Source organism: Saccoglossus kowalevskii, chromosome 1 (genome assembly GCF_978046115.1).
Source record: "Saccoglossus kowalevskii chromosome 1, keSacKowa6.1, whole genome shotgun sequence".
Taxonomy (NCBI): Eukaryota; Metazoa; Hemichordata; class Enteropneusta; family Harrimaniidae; genus Saccoglossus; species Saccoglossus kowalevskii.
In genome coordinates, this window is record NC_140641.1 from 34,418,142 (window position 1) to 34,435,572 (window position 17,431).

At 34.8% G+C, this 17,431-nt stretch overlaps 2 protein-coding genes across 3 annotated transcripts in view; both read right to left on the minus strand.

Moving 5' to 3' along the window:
- Window positions 1–311: 311 nt before the first annotated feature.
- LOC100375450 (calcium/manganese antiporter SLC30A10-like) lies at window positions 312–10,660 on the minus strand. The gene is made up of 9 exons (XM_085500924.1): window positions 10,414–10,660; window positions 8,138–8,162; window positions 7,442–7,630; window positions 4,920–5,148; window positions 4,507–4,710; window positions 4,047–4,232; window positions 2,345–2,427; window positions 1,650–1,832; window positions 312–1,083 (listed from the first exon to the last, which is right to left on the minus strand). The coding sequence occupies exons 3-9, from the start codon at window positions 7,616–7,618 to the stop codon at window positions 778–780; spliced, it is 1,368 nt and encodes a 455-aa protein (XP_085357050.1). The 5' UTR covers window positions 7,619–7,630; window positions 8,138–8,162; window positions 10,414–10,660; the 3' UTR covers window positions 312–777.
- A 1,838-nt stretch (window positions 10,661–12,498) lies between these two features.
- The window catches only part of LOC100375017 (proton-coupled zinc antiporter SLC30A1-like), a 36,574-nt gene continuing 31,641 nt past the window's right edge, over window positions 12,499–17,431 (minus strand). For both annotated transcript variants that reach the window (XM_085500925.1, XM_085500926.1), the window contains exon 8: window positions 12,499–16,653. In XM_085500925.1, coding sequence (XP_085357051.1) covers window positions 16,375–16,653 — 279 coding nt within the window. In that variant the 3' untranslated portion in view covers window positions 12,499–16,374. The remainder of the gene's footprint in view (window positions 16,654–17,431) is intronic.

A 17,431-nucleotide genomic window follows, 5' to 3' on the forward strand; every position in this document is an offset into this window, starting at 1 on the left:
ACCCATGTCAAACATTGCATTTACCGTACTGTGTCCCACCTACCCATGTCAAAGATTGCATTTACTGTGTCCCACCTACCCGTGTCAAACGTTGCATCTATGGTGTGCCAGTAGTGTCAAAGGTTACACAAAAAGACAATTGTGTCCTCTTGCTCCAGAGGCTCATTTCGATATCTTCTAGCTCGTGTCAACATTCGATTGCAATGCTGCCTGGTTTTAAACAGCAGTGATTGAAGCAAGCAATAAGTATTAAATGCCATACCCTACACTTTAACATACACACAGAATAAACTGACAATATGTACATGTGATAATGCCATCAGTTAATAGTTTTTATTATTTGTTTGATAAATGAGAGTCCAAGAATAGATAATGCCCTCATTGCAAATTAAAATATAGAACAGATCAAAGGAAGCTAACATTTTATTTTCAATACAATGTTTTCACAAATTTGTTTTGCTGTAAAAAAAAAAGCGCAATACCGGTAAAAAGTTTATTTGTACAGGTTCATTTTGCGACTTCCTAATACTTAAAGGTTATAGGTCAACAAACTGTATATTTGATAAGGTTTCATACAGTGTACAGATGTGACATTTACATAAAATTGTCCATGGCACAATGACCCTTGCCTTTTAATACGTATTACAATGATGTCATTTCACAAATTATAAAAGACGCAAGATGAGCATTATATCATAAACAGTTGAAATATATCAAGAACTATGCAACTAAATATTCTTCATAAGTAGGATAACATTTTTCCATTCTTGACATAAATCAAACACTTCTAAAAATAGGAATTAGACTGTTAAGTGATGTTAATTTAACTCCTGTAGACTTGACACTAGATGAAACCACTGTAGGCTTGACACCAGATGAAACCACTGTAGGCTTAACGTCGGATTGCACCATAGTAGGCTTGACACTAGTCGGCGGATCACTCTGGCCGACATACTTATGACCCACAGAGATATTATTGCACACCTCAGGTGGTTTGGTACGATGCCCACAGCATGTTCGCTTGACACATTTCTCAGGCAAGCATTCCAGAATACACTGTTTATCATCGTCAAGTTCAGTGAACTGAGAAAAGTAAGTTGACAAATAATGATCCAATAAAAATAATACAAAATGGCTATCTGTAAAAACCTGCATCAGCATTCCCTTACTACATCATTAACATAGAACAACTAATTTCATTACATGGTATCTGTGCATTCTCAAGTTAACAGTGCATGTCAGAGAACTTCATTCCCTAAAACAAAATGGCCACCAGTCTGCCATTTTGAATCAAATCATGAAACACAATGACATGCATCAGTAACCAATTATGACTAATGTCAATGCCAAGTTTGAATGAAATCGATCAAGGTATGTCCAAGAAATTGTTGATGACATGTCAAAATGTTGATTTTTGCTGTTTTTTGGGACAAAAATGGCCGCCAGTCGGTCAAAGGTAAACTAAATCAAAAATAAATCGATGTGCACGTCTCCCATTATGACACGTCTTTGTACCAACTTTGAAGAAAATCTGTCCAGGCGTCTCTGAGAAGTGACATAAGTCACTGTTTCGGATCATGTCTCACGGGGACTAAAAATGACATGCATTTTGGTCCCATAAAGTTCAAATAATTAGTTATTTTTCTTACCTCCACAAATTCTGGCTGAATTGTAGTTGAGTGTATGCCTTCGTGGTGTAAGATGTCTTTTACTTGACTTGCAATATCCATATAGTCATCCAAACTCCTGCACTGTATGTGAGCAGATGCAATGATTTTATCACCAGCCAGTCTCCAGATATGAAACTCATGTACAGCCATTACACCACTTACCTATGTCAAGACAGAAATTATTTTTGGTGGATATTATAAGACTGCAAAGTGTAGTTACCATTTCTGTAATGAGGTTAAGCTCGTGTAAGAGATTACACCCAGAAATACAAGTAAAGGGCATGTGCACATGGCAATGCTCTCATGTGCACATGGTAATGCTCTCATGTGCACATGGCAATGCTCTCATGTGCACATGGTAATGCTCTCATGTGCACATGGCAATGCTCTCATGTGCACATGGCAATGCTCTCATGTGCACATGGCAATGTTCTCACTTACATGCACAAATTTCTTGTTGTGAAAACTACACAAGTATTTTGACATCAGTATCAAAATGTTTGGTTTTTTATGTATTTTTTGTTAAGCATAATCTCTCAATGATTCACAATTGATGATTAAACTTTGCTCTGTACCAAAAAAACACAGGTAACCTTGGCATTCTATGCATATTGTACATATGTAAGTTATAAAGTGAAAACTTTATAAACCATCGCTTTTATGTTACCACTTGCCTTTTCCAGTAGTTTAGACTGGATCTCATCCACTTTGAGATGGGTTGGTGGTGTCTGGAGTAATATCAAAGTAGACTCCTTCACTGGGAAAATCGGAAAATCAAAGTTGTTAAAATCGTAAGGATGAAATGTACCTAATACCTAAAACACTAAGGGAACTGATTTTACTTGTTTTGATAATAATTCACTTTTGTTGAGGCGTTTTCAAAAACTAAACTCTCTTGGTTCAGATACACATCTGTATACATTGTGCAATTAGAGCAGGCTTTATTTGAAAGCTGCTTGTAACATAAATTTGGATTGGTTGGTGCAATTTGGATTTGAAATTGGAATTGAAAGCCTTGAAGTAAATGTGTTCCCCTACCACCGCACAAACTTTATGACGTCTTTCTCAATGCATAATTATATACCGTATTTGTCTTCAGTTAAGCGCCACCTTCAATTAGGCGCCAGTGCCACAAAAACTTTGTATTTTACACCTCAATTAAGCGCCAGACAAAGTTGAAATTTTGGCACGTAATGATCGTGAATTGGGCGCCGGCGGATCGACTACCGGTTACCGGTTCGTAGCGATGGACGCGATCGCGGAAGTCCCTCGCTGTTACTGTACGAATGGCTTTTATGTAAAATAAATTGGTTTTGTTTCTAACAATTTTTAAGAAATCGGTCTATAATCTCTTGAAACATGTCTTTTTAGTCTACTGTAGAAAATATCAGCGTGGTTTTTAATTTCGCAGTAAGTCCATAAAAACGAAATTAAAACAACGCGAAAATGTTCTGTTTCAAATGCGCTGTTGTCACAGTAAACAGTGTTAAATTATTCTTTAAATGCTCAGTTTACTTTCCAAAAATAACTAATTTCTTGATTTGAAAAAAAAAAATCATGCCGTTTTTCCCACCAAAATAAAAGCCAAAATATCGCAAACATCGGCAAATCACTTCCGCATTGCGTTCATACATTATTTAAATGAGCTATGGTAATTTGATCACGTTGGCATCATCCAGCATTTTGATTGGTTAATTAACGACTTGACCTATCAGGTCAAAAAACGCGTTCCAGGTCAAGTCCTAGACAGGAAGCATGGCAGACATCGAATCGCGCCGAGCGTTTACATGCGACCAGAATCATTCGCTTACGATGAAATTAAGTTGAATTTTACTTGCATTTTATTTTTTGTACGTTATTATAACTACTACTGAGTAATAATCGTAACCGTGGAATGCAGCATGACCGGATTTTGCTACCGTGATCATTGACTACTAAGCGTTGAATTTGTGTTTGTTTTATTTTTCTGTTGATTGTACGGCAAACTGTGAATGTTTTCTAAAGAATGATATTTTTTGTATAACTTTCTAAACTGTCTGAAAACGGGTCATTTACTCAGTATTTAAAATAAAGGCTACAGTGACTAAGCGTCAGACTGTAATGTAAAATATTGTCAATAATCTATCACCAGAATGGAGCAAAAACAATGGCTTGTAACACAGTTACCGGTACTAGAACTTGAAGTGCTTGAAATAAGCGCCATTTGAAACAAAGTTGCTCAAATTTAACCACAAATAAGCGCCACCATGACATGAAAGTGTAACAAAGTGGCGCCTAATTGAAGACAAATACGGTAAAGGCTTTTCCCCAAACTACATTGCCGATTGAAAAATTATCTGAAAGAATTATCAACAGTATACACTTTTATATACTCACATAATGGCATAGTGGTACTCAAGATGATGGTCACCATAGCCAAACTCATTGCTGGATCTACATAATATCTCCAATCACCTTCTGCAAACCATATAATCAGTGCACTGACTATTACAATGACAGAACCTAATGCATCACCCATTACATGGAGGAACACAGCTCGCATATTCAGCTGGGCACTGGAAACTGAGAACAAAAACATGTACAAATTGCCATTAGAATGAGGTTGAGTTTCCAGGCATTAAAAGAGTTGGATAATAATACAAGATAAAGCGATACACTCAGGTGGAAAGCACAATACACCAGGGTCATCTGTCATAGTGATATATCTTCTCAAAGCTCACTGTAGGCTTATAATAATACTTTGATAAAGTTTATTTCACTTGCTCTGAAATTAATTACAACCCAACTGAATGCTTTCATCTGAGATTAAATTAGGACACTTTATATCAATACTTACCCATCTTGGGATTTTCATCCTTTTCTTTTTGTCCATCACCATGGACACCATCCAAAGTCACTATACTGGTAATAGGTTCATTGCTAGAAACTCCACTGAGCTCTACTTTGACAGAATGGCCTTCAAGATTACCATGTTCACTTCCATTGTCACTATGGCCATGTTTACTACTGCCACTCTGACTTTTCTTGCTGGGTTTGCTTCCTGGAAAATTTCCAATTTTTCTCATCAATCAAGATCAAAATGTTAAAATACTGGAGGTGATGACATCAGAACAAATACCAGAATTCCATTTGAAAACCAGACTAAATTAAATGCATATTTCTGTCAATATACTATTAATAAATCTATAAACCCTGTCTATAGCTAAAAATGAAACTAATATTACGAATACATGAATTGAAGAGACATACCCTGTTCACGAAAAAGAGCCAGGCCAATAAGGTTGACCACTAAGCCTGCAGTACCAACTACCAGAATCAATTTTGGGTTGTCAATTTTCTCAATTTCAAGAAGTCTTTTGAGGGACTCTACCATGATGGTAAAGCACAAGGCAACCAAGAACACTGCATTTATCATTGCTCCCATCACCTCAGCCCTCACCCAACCAAATGTATTCCTTGGAGTTGTTTTCCTTGCAATCTGCAAACCAAAAAATAAGTTGTATGACCCAAGTCTGTTTATGCCCCGTGAATTGAATGATCCCACTCCAGAAAAAGAGTACCACAAATCTCAGTGCATATAGCCAAAGCTTTATCATCTTAGAGATGCAATGTTGGGAGAACCTAAGAGTAGGTTGGTATTTGGACAGACTAGTTGATGGATAGGAATTAATTTACAACAGGAGCATTTAAAACAAAGACATATGCAAATTATGCTTGTGTTGATGATTTTGGTCCAAGAGCTAAGGCACTTTTATTCAGAAGACTAAGTCAAAAAAGTTTCAAGTTGGTTTGGGATGAAAATGCAATTTCTTACCATGTTTAGCACAATTTGCCTCAAAATGTAATATGAAATGAATAAGGGACGACGTCAAAAGATCGATGTCAGATAAAAAACTTAAGTTTTTTTCCACCCCCCCCCCCCCCCACTGAAACTTAATTGATAAATATTGGTCATGGCGTCAGACTGCATTCACCATTAAATACAAATTGATAATCGGACAGTAGTATTGCATAGCAGTTGGTTGTTGGGAGGGTGTAAAAAGATTTTGCAAATGCACCTCATTTGACGCACAGATTTACACTCGAACCAAACCATTTTTCTGTTTGTTTGTTTTTTTCCCTTTTCGGTTATTTCTGTCCATGATTGGATAGAAAAAAAAAACGAACTACAAATACTCCAAGATTTTTTTGACTTCATTAAAAAATAAAATCGTTTTTGTAGGATGGAAACTTTTTGAGGTCAAAACCCCCCACCCCCAAACTAAATGAAATAAGTTTTTTATCCGACATCGATCTTTTGACGTTGTCCCTAAATGGTCAGCAATTCCAATAAATCTCAAGTGCGAGTGTGAGAATTTAAAAAAGGCAATTATATCTTAAATTAAAAACAAAATTTGTGAATACGTGGAAAAAATAATTCAAAATAAAAATAGCAAACTGAGAACATATGTTCAACAAATTTAATCAAAGTAAGCTTAGAAAGAACTCCTGTGTGCTGAGAGTATTGAAGACCCATTAAAAATTACTTGTACTTGAAATATTGATAGAATAGCTGAAAACTAAGTATGTAAATCAGGTAACAGATATGAACAGATTTGAATGTAAAACTAATAAGGCCTGCGTAATGTAATATATATGTACCAAGTTTCATTGAAATGGGATTAGAACAAAAAAACTATGAATTATTATTAGAGAATTAATATGAACAAATTTCAATCCAAAATTAATCGGGCCTGTCTATTGTTCTAGAGCATTTATGTACCAAATTTTATTCAAATGTGATGATCAGTAATTGAGATATCAGTGTTAATTATTTTAATTAGGTGATTAATAAGCATAAATATTTACCAAAAACTAATTGGGTCTCTGCATAGTCCTAGGTTCATTGAAATGTGATGAATACTCTATAAAAGTTTTATTAAAATCCAATTAGTGTTTCTTTATATATCAGTGGAACATTCATGGAAAAAATTAACTAATTATGTGAATTAGGTAATTAATATCCAGAATTATTTACCCTAAAACTAATCAGGTCTCTGCATAGTCCTGGAGGATCTACGTAGCAAGTCTCATTGAAATATGATGATCAGTACTTGAGTTATCAGGCGAAAAGCTGAAAATTAACTAATTATGCTAATAAGGTGATTAATATGCACAAATATTTACCCCAAAACTAATCAGGTCTCTGCACCGTCCTTCAGTAACTATGTACCAAGTTTCATTGAAATGTGATGATTACTACTTGAAATATCAAAAGCTGAAAATTAATTAATTATGCAAATTAGGTAATTAATATGTACTGATATTACACTAAAAAACTACCAGGTCTGTGCAGTGTCCTATGACATCTGTGTACCAAGTTTTATTGAAATATGATGATTAGTACTTGAGAAATCAGTGGAAAAGCCAAAAATTATTATTCATTATGCAAATTAGGTAATTAATGTTGCACAGATTTTTACCAAAACCTGATAAAATCTGCGCATTGGCCCAGAGCATCTATGCACCAAGTTTCATCATAAATCAATGTATGGTTCTTGAAATATCAGTGGAACAGACGCTGCGACTGTACCAGGTGATGAACACTGTAGGTAATTCAACATTGGGATGAATGGAAAACCACAACACTGCCTAGAAATGGTTGCAATTTGCATTTTCGCCCAAAATTTCAAGTGTGTCAACTTCAGAATGTCATCTCTATTATTTATCTGTTAACATAACCATACTTTAATCTCATAAGATACAAACTGTATGACTGATAATATACTTACCCTCACAGCAAAAAACCCTACAAGTAAAGACACAACATCTGACAGCATGTGAAATGAGTCAGCAACTAACGCCATCGAGTTGGTCACATAACCAACAATTATCTCAACTAAGAAGAAAGTTGCGGTCATAGACAACATAACTGACAGACGACATGACTTTCCAGAGTAGCGTCCCATGATTATTGATATCTGAAAAAAGCATTGGACGAGTATATAATTACTATCGTTTCAATCATTCTTTGAATGACAATGTTTATGTAAATGTTGATACACTAATACAAAGTGATCAATTATTGAAGTTTTCACTACTTATTAAAACTTGAAACTGAATGCGTTGTCGGCTGCTCCGATGCTGGCGACATGAAGTCTGGGTGCGCTGTGAATGTGTCAAAACAATCTTTATTGTAGCAAAACAACTTCAATAAACATTGTAGCAATGTTGATAATAACTTGAAGCAGTGCAGCAATATTTATGTAAATAATATCATTCAAAGAATGACTGAAATGATAGTAATCGGTAAATATCATAGCTTTGTATATAACTAAATAAATATATGAATATTCTTAACAGCTGAAAATTGGCCTGTGTTCACAAGTCACTGTGATATTCTGCCTTCCATTGTATCAATAGGCACACCAGTAATTGACAGATATAGACTTGTAATTGAAGTTGTCAATTGAACATGCCATACTCACTTGTTAATCAACTGAGTTCTAGATTCTATAAAAGAGTAAAAAAAAAATTTCAGTCTGATTTGTAAACTGATACTTTAGCTGTATAAATATCAGATTCAGATATTGGTGTAAAGTGGATTATTGGTCATCACTATGTATGATTGCTATGGAAAAACAAGCAGCCTGTCGGCTGAGATAGCTCCGCTGTTAGCAATACACATTACAATTAAAGAACTGAAGATATTATTAGAAAATGAACAATATGTATAGTATCAAAGCAATCAGACTTGCTGTTTTTAACAAGAAGTCGAAAATATCAATTTTTACCAAACATTATAAAAATATTTATAAAAATTAGAGAATTTAAGATATCATCACAAAATGAACAAATCTGAGAGAGGTCTACCCAAGGTACATATACACCAAGTATCAAAGCATTCAGACTTGTAGTTTTCAAAAAGAAGTCGAAAAAGTAAAACATTGACATGGAAGACGACGACGGTCAATCACTCATATGATAAGCTCCGCTCGACAAGGTCGACAGCGGAGCTAAAAAAGCAGAAATTTGTTGACATATTAGGTCTACAAATTATACCCACTACTCTATAAATATCAGTATTATTAGTAAACTTTCCCGTGTACAATTACAGGAAATGTGTCTAGAAACATAGCAGCACTGTTTTTTGGTGAATACAAAAAAAGTTCTGATCCAAGGATTTTATTATGCCAATCGAAAATTTTAACAACTTTATTGGAACATCTCCCGTATAAATAGTCCTCAACTATCCAACATTTGACAATGGTACTAGCCCAGAATGGACTTCCTGTTCAGAACATTTTCTTGAATTTGACAACATTAAGTGTTTTATAGATATTGAGAATAGAGATAAATAGATGGAAACACCAGTTACATCACTCATGGCGATTTGTCGATTCGATAGCTGGTCGGGATAGCTGTATTTAGTGTACATTTTTATGTATTGTGTCTGCACTGGCAGTTCTCAATTTCTGTGTTTGAAATCATATCGCTGCCTTGGACAGCGATGGCTGACTTTTAGCAAGTGACTTTTAGCTTTACTTTTTTTTACTAATCTGATGTTTTCTTGGTCGCATTTTGTATATACCAGACAGACACTGACAAGCAAGTAAAGAGGCCAGGACATAGTCAACATATGACTCAAGAATCACAGGTAGGCCTAGAAGATAGAGCAACTATACAGCATTAATGAAAGAAATTCACATTACAATCTTCTACTTTCTAACACTACGGCTTTTATACTAGAGAACACTGTATACTGGATACAATAAACTGCTGAAATAATATATCTATTGAAACGTTGATTTTTTTGTACAAAAGTCATATAGGGAAAGTCCAGGAACAAAAAACAAATGACTGACAACAATCCACAAGAACACTACACAATATAGTCAAATCAGTAAGAGAAAGATAAATGGACTTTACCCCATGGTATACATAAACATGTAAATACAAAATAAATGTGAGTGAATACAATATTTGCAAAAAAAAATCCTTCCCCATGGACAACATATATTGCAAAATTGCCAGTTGTGAACTTTAAACCTCATTCATTATGATTCCCACATAAAGTTACAGAGAGAAAAAATGCATAATTATAGCAAGGGAAAATGCTTTCTCTTTTTCAGATTACAATGTACATAATAAATTCTGTTACTAACATTTTATGGAAACATTTTTGAGTGTACGTCCATTAAATTTGCACACATGCACTAGTACTAGTATCCAGAGAGATTTTGGATTTGTTAAAAATGAGCTGACATGGCTCGACACTATATCTAATTGGTGATGGGAATTGAAAAACCAGTTATAAAAAGTCTACAGAATTGTGAACAAATATTTTCGTGAATATCACTGATCGTGAAAGACGTCCATCGCAAAGTGTCTTATTATTAAAAATATTTCGAACAATTGTTTTCTTCATATTTTCTCTCATAACCATATTAATTAAATGCTACATTGTCATGGAATATAATGCAGGATCTTTCTTTTCCTTTCAAGTGTGAAACTGCATTGCCCCCATGTGACCATAAATTGATCAATCACAGCACACAACCAAGACGTGATATTTGTGTTTACTCATGGATCTATACTAGACCATGTTTACTTCTGCAGTAAATTACCGGTACATGTACTTAACCTAGAATAAGGGCAGCAAGAAATATTAGTAAGCCATTTGTATGAACAGCAGACGTCAACATAAATCCGATCATGTTATAATTACAGCAGTATTCTCACGTATAATTTTGAATATACCAACCTTATATACTGTTCACTCTCTCACAAAATGGCGACCACGTAACAGGCGAAGGAGACTCCGAACTTGAAACACAACAAACCGGGTGACAGTGACACTGCACTGGTCAACCACACGTTGTGTGTTTCTAAATTCGCAGTATTTCGACCTCCGAAATCCCCGAGTGTTCGCGTCCACTCGATCGCTACATACAAGACAACGTAACGGTAAGGTTGACAGCGACACTGCACTGGTCAACTTTATTCGTCACGTCTGATGTTAGAGGCAGAGCAGGGTGCCTTTGCTATTTATACCATATATTTCAGACCCTCTAACTTATCAATTATTCTCTCAATTTTGTTGCTACGTAAGATATGCTTATGTAGCCGATTCAGCAGATATGGCATATCAAATAGCTATTGATATTGTTAAACTAGTCGACTCAGCTCTATAAAAACATTGTCTTGTCGAAATTTAAATGATAAATACACTATAAATTGAAAATAAAACAAAAAACAATTAAAAAAATAGTCATCAAAAACAAGAACGGATTTTAAAAATGAAAATGGATTTTAGCTATTGTTGGAACACTTGTACAAGTGTATCAGGGGTTTTTCTAGAAAAAAACTGCAAGAATACACAGCAATTCAGTGGCGCCATCAAGTGAGGGAGATAGGGTTTTTCATACTAGGGTGTGAAATTGTTGATAATTCTAAGTTAAAATTGAGCATTCTATGGCTTCCTTGGGGCCAAAATTACTATAAGACAGGTCACAGTTGAAGACCGTTGCCACATGTGATCCACAAAACAAAAAACAATTAAAAAAATAGTCAATCAAGTGTTCCAACAATAGCTAAAATCCATTTTCATTTTTAAAATCCGTTCTTGTTTTTGATGACCTTTGAGATCTATAGGTATATGTATTTTTTACTTTGAAGTAAATTTTCCATCAGAACTTACTGAAAAATCACTTGTTTCTGGCTATCACAAATACACAAACAAATCACAGGAAGATTCAAAATTTGCACATGCATAGTTTGTAAAAACATGCTTTTTTCACTCTATACGCGTCTAACTAAAAGTGATAATAGGATCATTGCAGTGCTTTTATCATCTGAAACACATTTATGTTCAAAGTTTTATGTTCTATACCGTAAACTTATGTATAGGCCACAGATAATCTGAATGTTAAGTCTTTTTATATATTGTTTATTTATTAAACATTTTCACTTTATATCCTGCAATAAAGGTTTAATAATAAACTTATAAATTTGTATATTAACTATAATTCTAAGTTAAAATGGAGCATTCTATGGCTTCCTTGGGGCCAAAATTACTATCAGACAGGTTACAGTTGAAGACCGTTGCCACATGTGATCCCTGGTCATTCAGAATTTTATTGTTGCCAGAGGATCTGCTTCCCAGGGTAAAGGGGCGCATGGCCATGGCATGAGGGCGCTGCACCTCTGTTTCCTTGTTTAAAAAAATCCCTGTGGATGTACCATTTCTATGACGTAAACTGATGTAAATCAAATGGCTTCCCTGTCAGTAATCATGGATTAGAACAACAGATTTTTTATGTGCTTGAATACAGCTGTATTTGAACCAACCATTTTTGATCTGATTAAACAGGGAGAATTTGATAAATAAGCAGAGTTGTGCAAAAGAAGATGAAAATAATATGCCAGTCAACTGTCATAGATTCCTTTGTGACACAAATCAACTCCCATTGACGAGCTTTACTGCAATTGTATCTGAAACACGTAGGGACCTAATTTGAAATGTGCAAAAAAGGACATAAATTGCAGATAAAATAACTGTTGTTGATGTGCCAGCACACAATTGTCAGTGTTCAAGTTTTGACTGTGGAGCAAGTTAGAACTTAATTGAAGAATTTGGAGTATAAGCAGAATTTGACACATCTATCTATACAGACATAGCCTTCCATTGTGTTCTGCACATGGAAGACAAATGTGAATGCGACCATTTCCTGCCAGGTTGTTGAATTGCTAGAGGAAAATAAATTATTGTTTGAGCAAAAATCATGGGGTTGACCAAAAAAAATATGTGGTTGGTAGGTTCAATGTTGGTCACAGAAACAGCATGATACACATCACATCAAAGTACTTTATTTCACAATCATTGCATAATGGTCAAACATTAATACAAATATGAGTACAATTTGAAAAAATATTGAAAATGTTACATGAATAAATAAAACAAATTAGGTATTACAGACTTGTAGTATTAATATTTTACTAATGGGAATGAACGAGATCAAGTGACTTCACAACATGCATGCATGCATGCATGTACCCATCCACACACAGACAAACAATCATTGGAAAAAAAAAAAAAATACAATATTTGATACATTACAAGTTCATCTTCCAACAAAACTAAACCAAAAATTGTATTGATAAAATACAGCCAATAACATGACATGTGAAGTGCATGCACTACTAATAGAGCAAATACAGTATTGTGTGAATATAGACAATGATTAACCTAAGGTTTTACAGAACAGTTTAAGAAAAGCTATTGCAATATGATTGCTATGTTCACACGACAGCATTTTATCGGAGCCCTACAGCTTAAGCCAACAAAAATGGCCATGTATAAGTGCTCGGCTCGAGCCAAATTCAGCTCCAATAAACCCTCTGGGTTGAACTCCAATAGGGTTGAGCCCCGACATGACTGTGTACATGCAGGGTCCAACTATCGAAAGCCCAAATCACACCTTCAATTGTCTTCTTCAACTTGAAGTAACCTCTCACTTAATTATGGTGGAGACAACATCGTTCGTAACTTCACGCAATTTCCAATTTGACAAAGAGGTACACGTCCTAATATCTATTTGGCAGAGTAAAGAAATACTGCGATAGTTTGACAGGTCAACTGGAAACAGAAAAATGGCGTACGAAATTAAGCAACAAAAACTTGAAAGAAGGACTGAACAGATCCAATGAAAATTGAAAATACTTTTTAAAGACACCAGAGATAAAAATCGTAGAAGCGGTCATGGTAAGGTGACATGTTCCTAGTAAGTTTAGATTGACAACTAACACATATCACAACAGTTGAACAATAACTTAAGCGAATAGGCTGTAACACATTTTAGTTGCAGCGTTTCCTGTTTATTCAAGATACTATTACCTAAATCATAACACCAGTTCATTGACTTTTCTACCTCAATGCTCAGACTCGATCGTGAGTGTGTATTTTTTCTTCCAGCTCAACAGAATCATGCCATGTAAAAAAAAAACACAAGCTCAACACCAATATCGTTTTCAGCCACGTTTTTTTATACTAATTATTTGAGGGCACTGTTCCGTTCTGAATCTAACTGTGGCAGATCTTGTTCGGCTCCCATCCGTATGAACGCATTAGAGATAATCTCCTGTTAATTGGTGGGAGGAGCAGTAGTTCGGCTACAGTAGAATGCTGCTGTGTGAACATAGCAATAGTTTTCGACAATTGAACTGTTTACAGGAAAAAAAGTAAATATTAGTAGACTTCAAATGTTGATCATGAAAAAAAATGCTCAATAATATATAGAAAATCAACAACTTTTCGTTCATCAATGAAATGAGAAATCAACTTGGATGTAGCTCTGTACTAAAAAGCATTCACCCACCATGAACTACCAGTAGTAGAAACCAAATGTTCAGAGGGTGAAAAACACATTAACCGAGAACATCATAAATTGTGAAGATTCAATAAAAACTATGAATAATCAAATTGCACCTTGTATGATTTTCAGCAACATCATCATCATTTGGTGGTTCAATTACATGTACATTAAAACTGCGATTTAAAAATTAATATGAACATTGTAAATGTCAGAAGAGAGGTTTCAGCTTGGTTCTTAAAAACGAAATACAGCCAATAACATTTAGATAATTTAAAGACAAATATTCTGACAGCAAAAAACCTTCTTTGAGAAGAACACATTTAGGTGCCTATAAGGCTCAAATAGACAGTCATCACAATGTTAATCAATTATGTATTAGGTATATAAAAAGCACTTTAAAAAATCATTCAGTACCTGGGCATACATATATGCAAGACAGTTAGGGGCAAGTATTCAGCACTTTAATATTGACTACTCATAAACATAATCTCAAAATAGATCTTACTGGAGTTTTAATCACTGAGTCATTAAGTGATGCATTCACAAAAATATAGTGAACTTAGTAGACATGTAGAGTATACATGTTGGTGACATTAGGTGTCACAATCTTGGGTCTAATAACCTATAGTCAGATAGTTAAACTAAGCACAGTGCTATTTTGTTTGTTTTTCTTATTCTGCTGACAGTCCCTCTATTTCTGGCCTGCCATGTTTACAGCACTCAATATTTGTACTTAGGTACTTTTTGTATCATGGAATTTAAAAAAAAGTTAGGAAAGTAAACGTTGTATGCAATAAACAACAAAATATATATATATAAACTATTGTACTCATTTGGTAATTTTCAACCCCAAACCTTCTGTTATGATATATTTGCATACTTTGAACAACCAAACTTTCAGAACATAGTTGCATTCATGCATACTTCCTTCCTTCGAATGGGCGAAGACGACAATGACGTTAGCCTGTACTAAGAAACTATGTGTGAATGCTTAGTATAGCCAAAACTAGATCTGATCCCCTTTTAAAACTCAGTCCAGACCTTAGCATATAATGACATATCTTTGAACAGCTAGCTTGGACTAAGCACCCCTGGATGACCATGGGCAATAAAAAATACATTGTCCATTTGAAAGTTTCACTATTATATATCATACAACTATTCATTTTGGTATGTCATTTTCAACTTACAAAAGGATTACTGTAAAATCTGTATTAGAAACCGCGGCTTCTATTAAAATGGTACAATCCAATAGAGGGGGTGCGGCTTCTATTAGAGCATCTACACATATGAGAAATGATTTTTTGGTTCCCAGTTGTTTAAAAAGAATGGGTGCGACTTCTATTAGGGATGCGGCTTCTAATACAGATTTTACGGTACTACTTCCTGTATTTGCATTGATATACAATAGTATTACGTACATGTATGTACCAGCCCTGCGCAATGTTTTGAAAGAATGGGCATATTTTCAGGCTAGTATTGGCTTCAATTTTTCTATTTTAATTCATTATAGTATAAAAACATTAGTCATGATATGGGGTTGCAAGGTACCAAGAATAAAGCAGTCACAGTATCACAACTGAAATTTTTACAGCCCAAAATAAAAATTGTCTGCATTTCCTCAGGATAACAAACTGATATTCTGATTCTAATGTCATAAATATGCATTGGTGTTAATTTTTGTTGGTAAATGAAAGTTTAGAACTAGTTTAAAATAAACATTGAAACATTGGTTTAGTAGCCAACATCACAGTCATGTAAACTGGTCACTTTAGACATGTACTGATCATTGTGATCACAGTGATAACAGCTCATTGTCAAACAGTTTACCCATTCACGCAAGTCAGTTTAATTTAGGCACCAGGTTAGATTGAATCGTTCTAAAAATAACATAATTCTGGAACTTTGATCAGCACGAGATATTTTCTGTAAATACATTGACAAGTGTTTTTTGTAACCACCTGCTGAAATATTGCCCAAGGGAGAGAGAGGTTTGGGATGATGGTGTATCAGACAAATATGGTATACTCATGTACCGTATCTCCCAGGTTACTGTACTGAGAAATCAAAGTTGAAATGACTGGGAATATGTATTTATATTTTATTGAGTTTCGTCCAACAAACTGTAGGCACCTCTATTGAGTGGACACCACTTGGTCAAGGCAATTTGCAAACATACTGGAATAACTTTAATATTAAATATATAATATATATTTAATACCCTGAACACAACTGTTGGATTGGCCTTACATGTGTAATCTTTAAAACTTGGTCAAACAAAATATGTACATTTTGATGTACGTGGCCCTGTTAACACCAACAACTGATCATCAACTAAGTTGTTCAGCACTTTACAAATGAGTGTCCTCACCATCTTTGGATGTTATCCTCATCATAATACATTCAGGAGAAGCCTGACAGACAGCATCGGACATACATGGTGATGTATTCAAGCTATGAGGACTGGAGTATTCTTGATGCATGGAGGTTCCTGCAGAAATTCTCTGTCTGACACCATTGGTTTCCAGAAGTGGGACAGATTGTTTGCGATTACCACAACAAGTCTGTTCAGCACATTTATCAGGTGAACATTCTAACATACAGTCAGTCTGGCCATCAATTTCAGTGTACTGAAAAGAGAAAAGTATTGCCTGATTGATATATACAATGTTAAGTACCGTAAAATCTGTATTAGAAGCCGCATCCCTAATAGAAGTCACACCAATTCTTTTTCAATAATTGAGAACCAAAAATTCATCATTCTCATATGTGTAGATGCTCTAATATAAGCCGCATCCCCTCTGTTGCATTGAACCATTTTAAGGTAGCAGAATAGTTTTTTGGGCATTTTTCACATTTTTTTTTGAAAATCACACGAATAGCTCCCTAAGGCATGCTACATACATTGGTGTATTTATTTTATTGAAAAAAAAATATCTTGTACAAGTAAACTGAATCTTTTCTTGTGTGCAAACAAATGGCCAAGTTTTTGTTTATCCAGTGTACACCCAACTAGTGCATCTCATTAATATGCATGGTTTACAAACATAACTGAACTGAGGGTAAATAGTTTTAAGTTGGGCCACTTTCTTTATTTGCTATTTACAAACAAGTCATTGTCAATGACACGTCCCCGTTCCGTTCATATTTGAGTGACATATACATTCAAAGCAGATCATGACCGAAATGCACCTGCATATGTACAACACATTGTACTAAATCTGAACAAAATCCATCCATGCATGACTGAGATCTGGTTCCGGAATTGTGAAAATACGTGATTTTAATGCATTTTCGGTCTTAAAATGGCCATCATTCAGCTATTGTTAAGCGGATCACGAAACAAATGCACATACATATTTGTGACATGATGTACCTTGTGTGTGTGAAGTTTGAACTTGATCACTA

What these genes read in the sequence shown, in the direction of transcription:
- LOC100375450 (XM_085500924.1), bottom strand. Translation starts at nt 7,618, where the DNA reads ATGGGACGCTACTCTGGAAAGTCATGTCGTCTGTCAGTTATGTTGTCT. An exon ending in GGATGAAAATCCCAAGATGG is followed by an intron (nt 4,233 to 4,506) that starts GTAAGTATTGAT and finishes TTTTGTTCTCAG; the next exon opens with TTTCCAGTGCCCAGCTGAAT. An exon ending in TTCAGCCAGAATTTGTGGAG is followed by an intron (nt 1,084 to 1,649) that starts GTAAGAAAAATA and finishes TACTTTTCTCAG; the next exon opens with TTCACTGAACTTGACGATGA.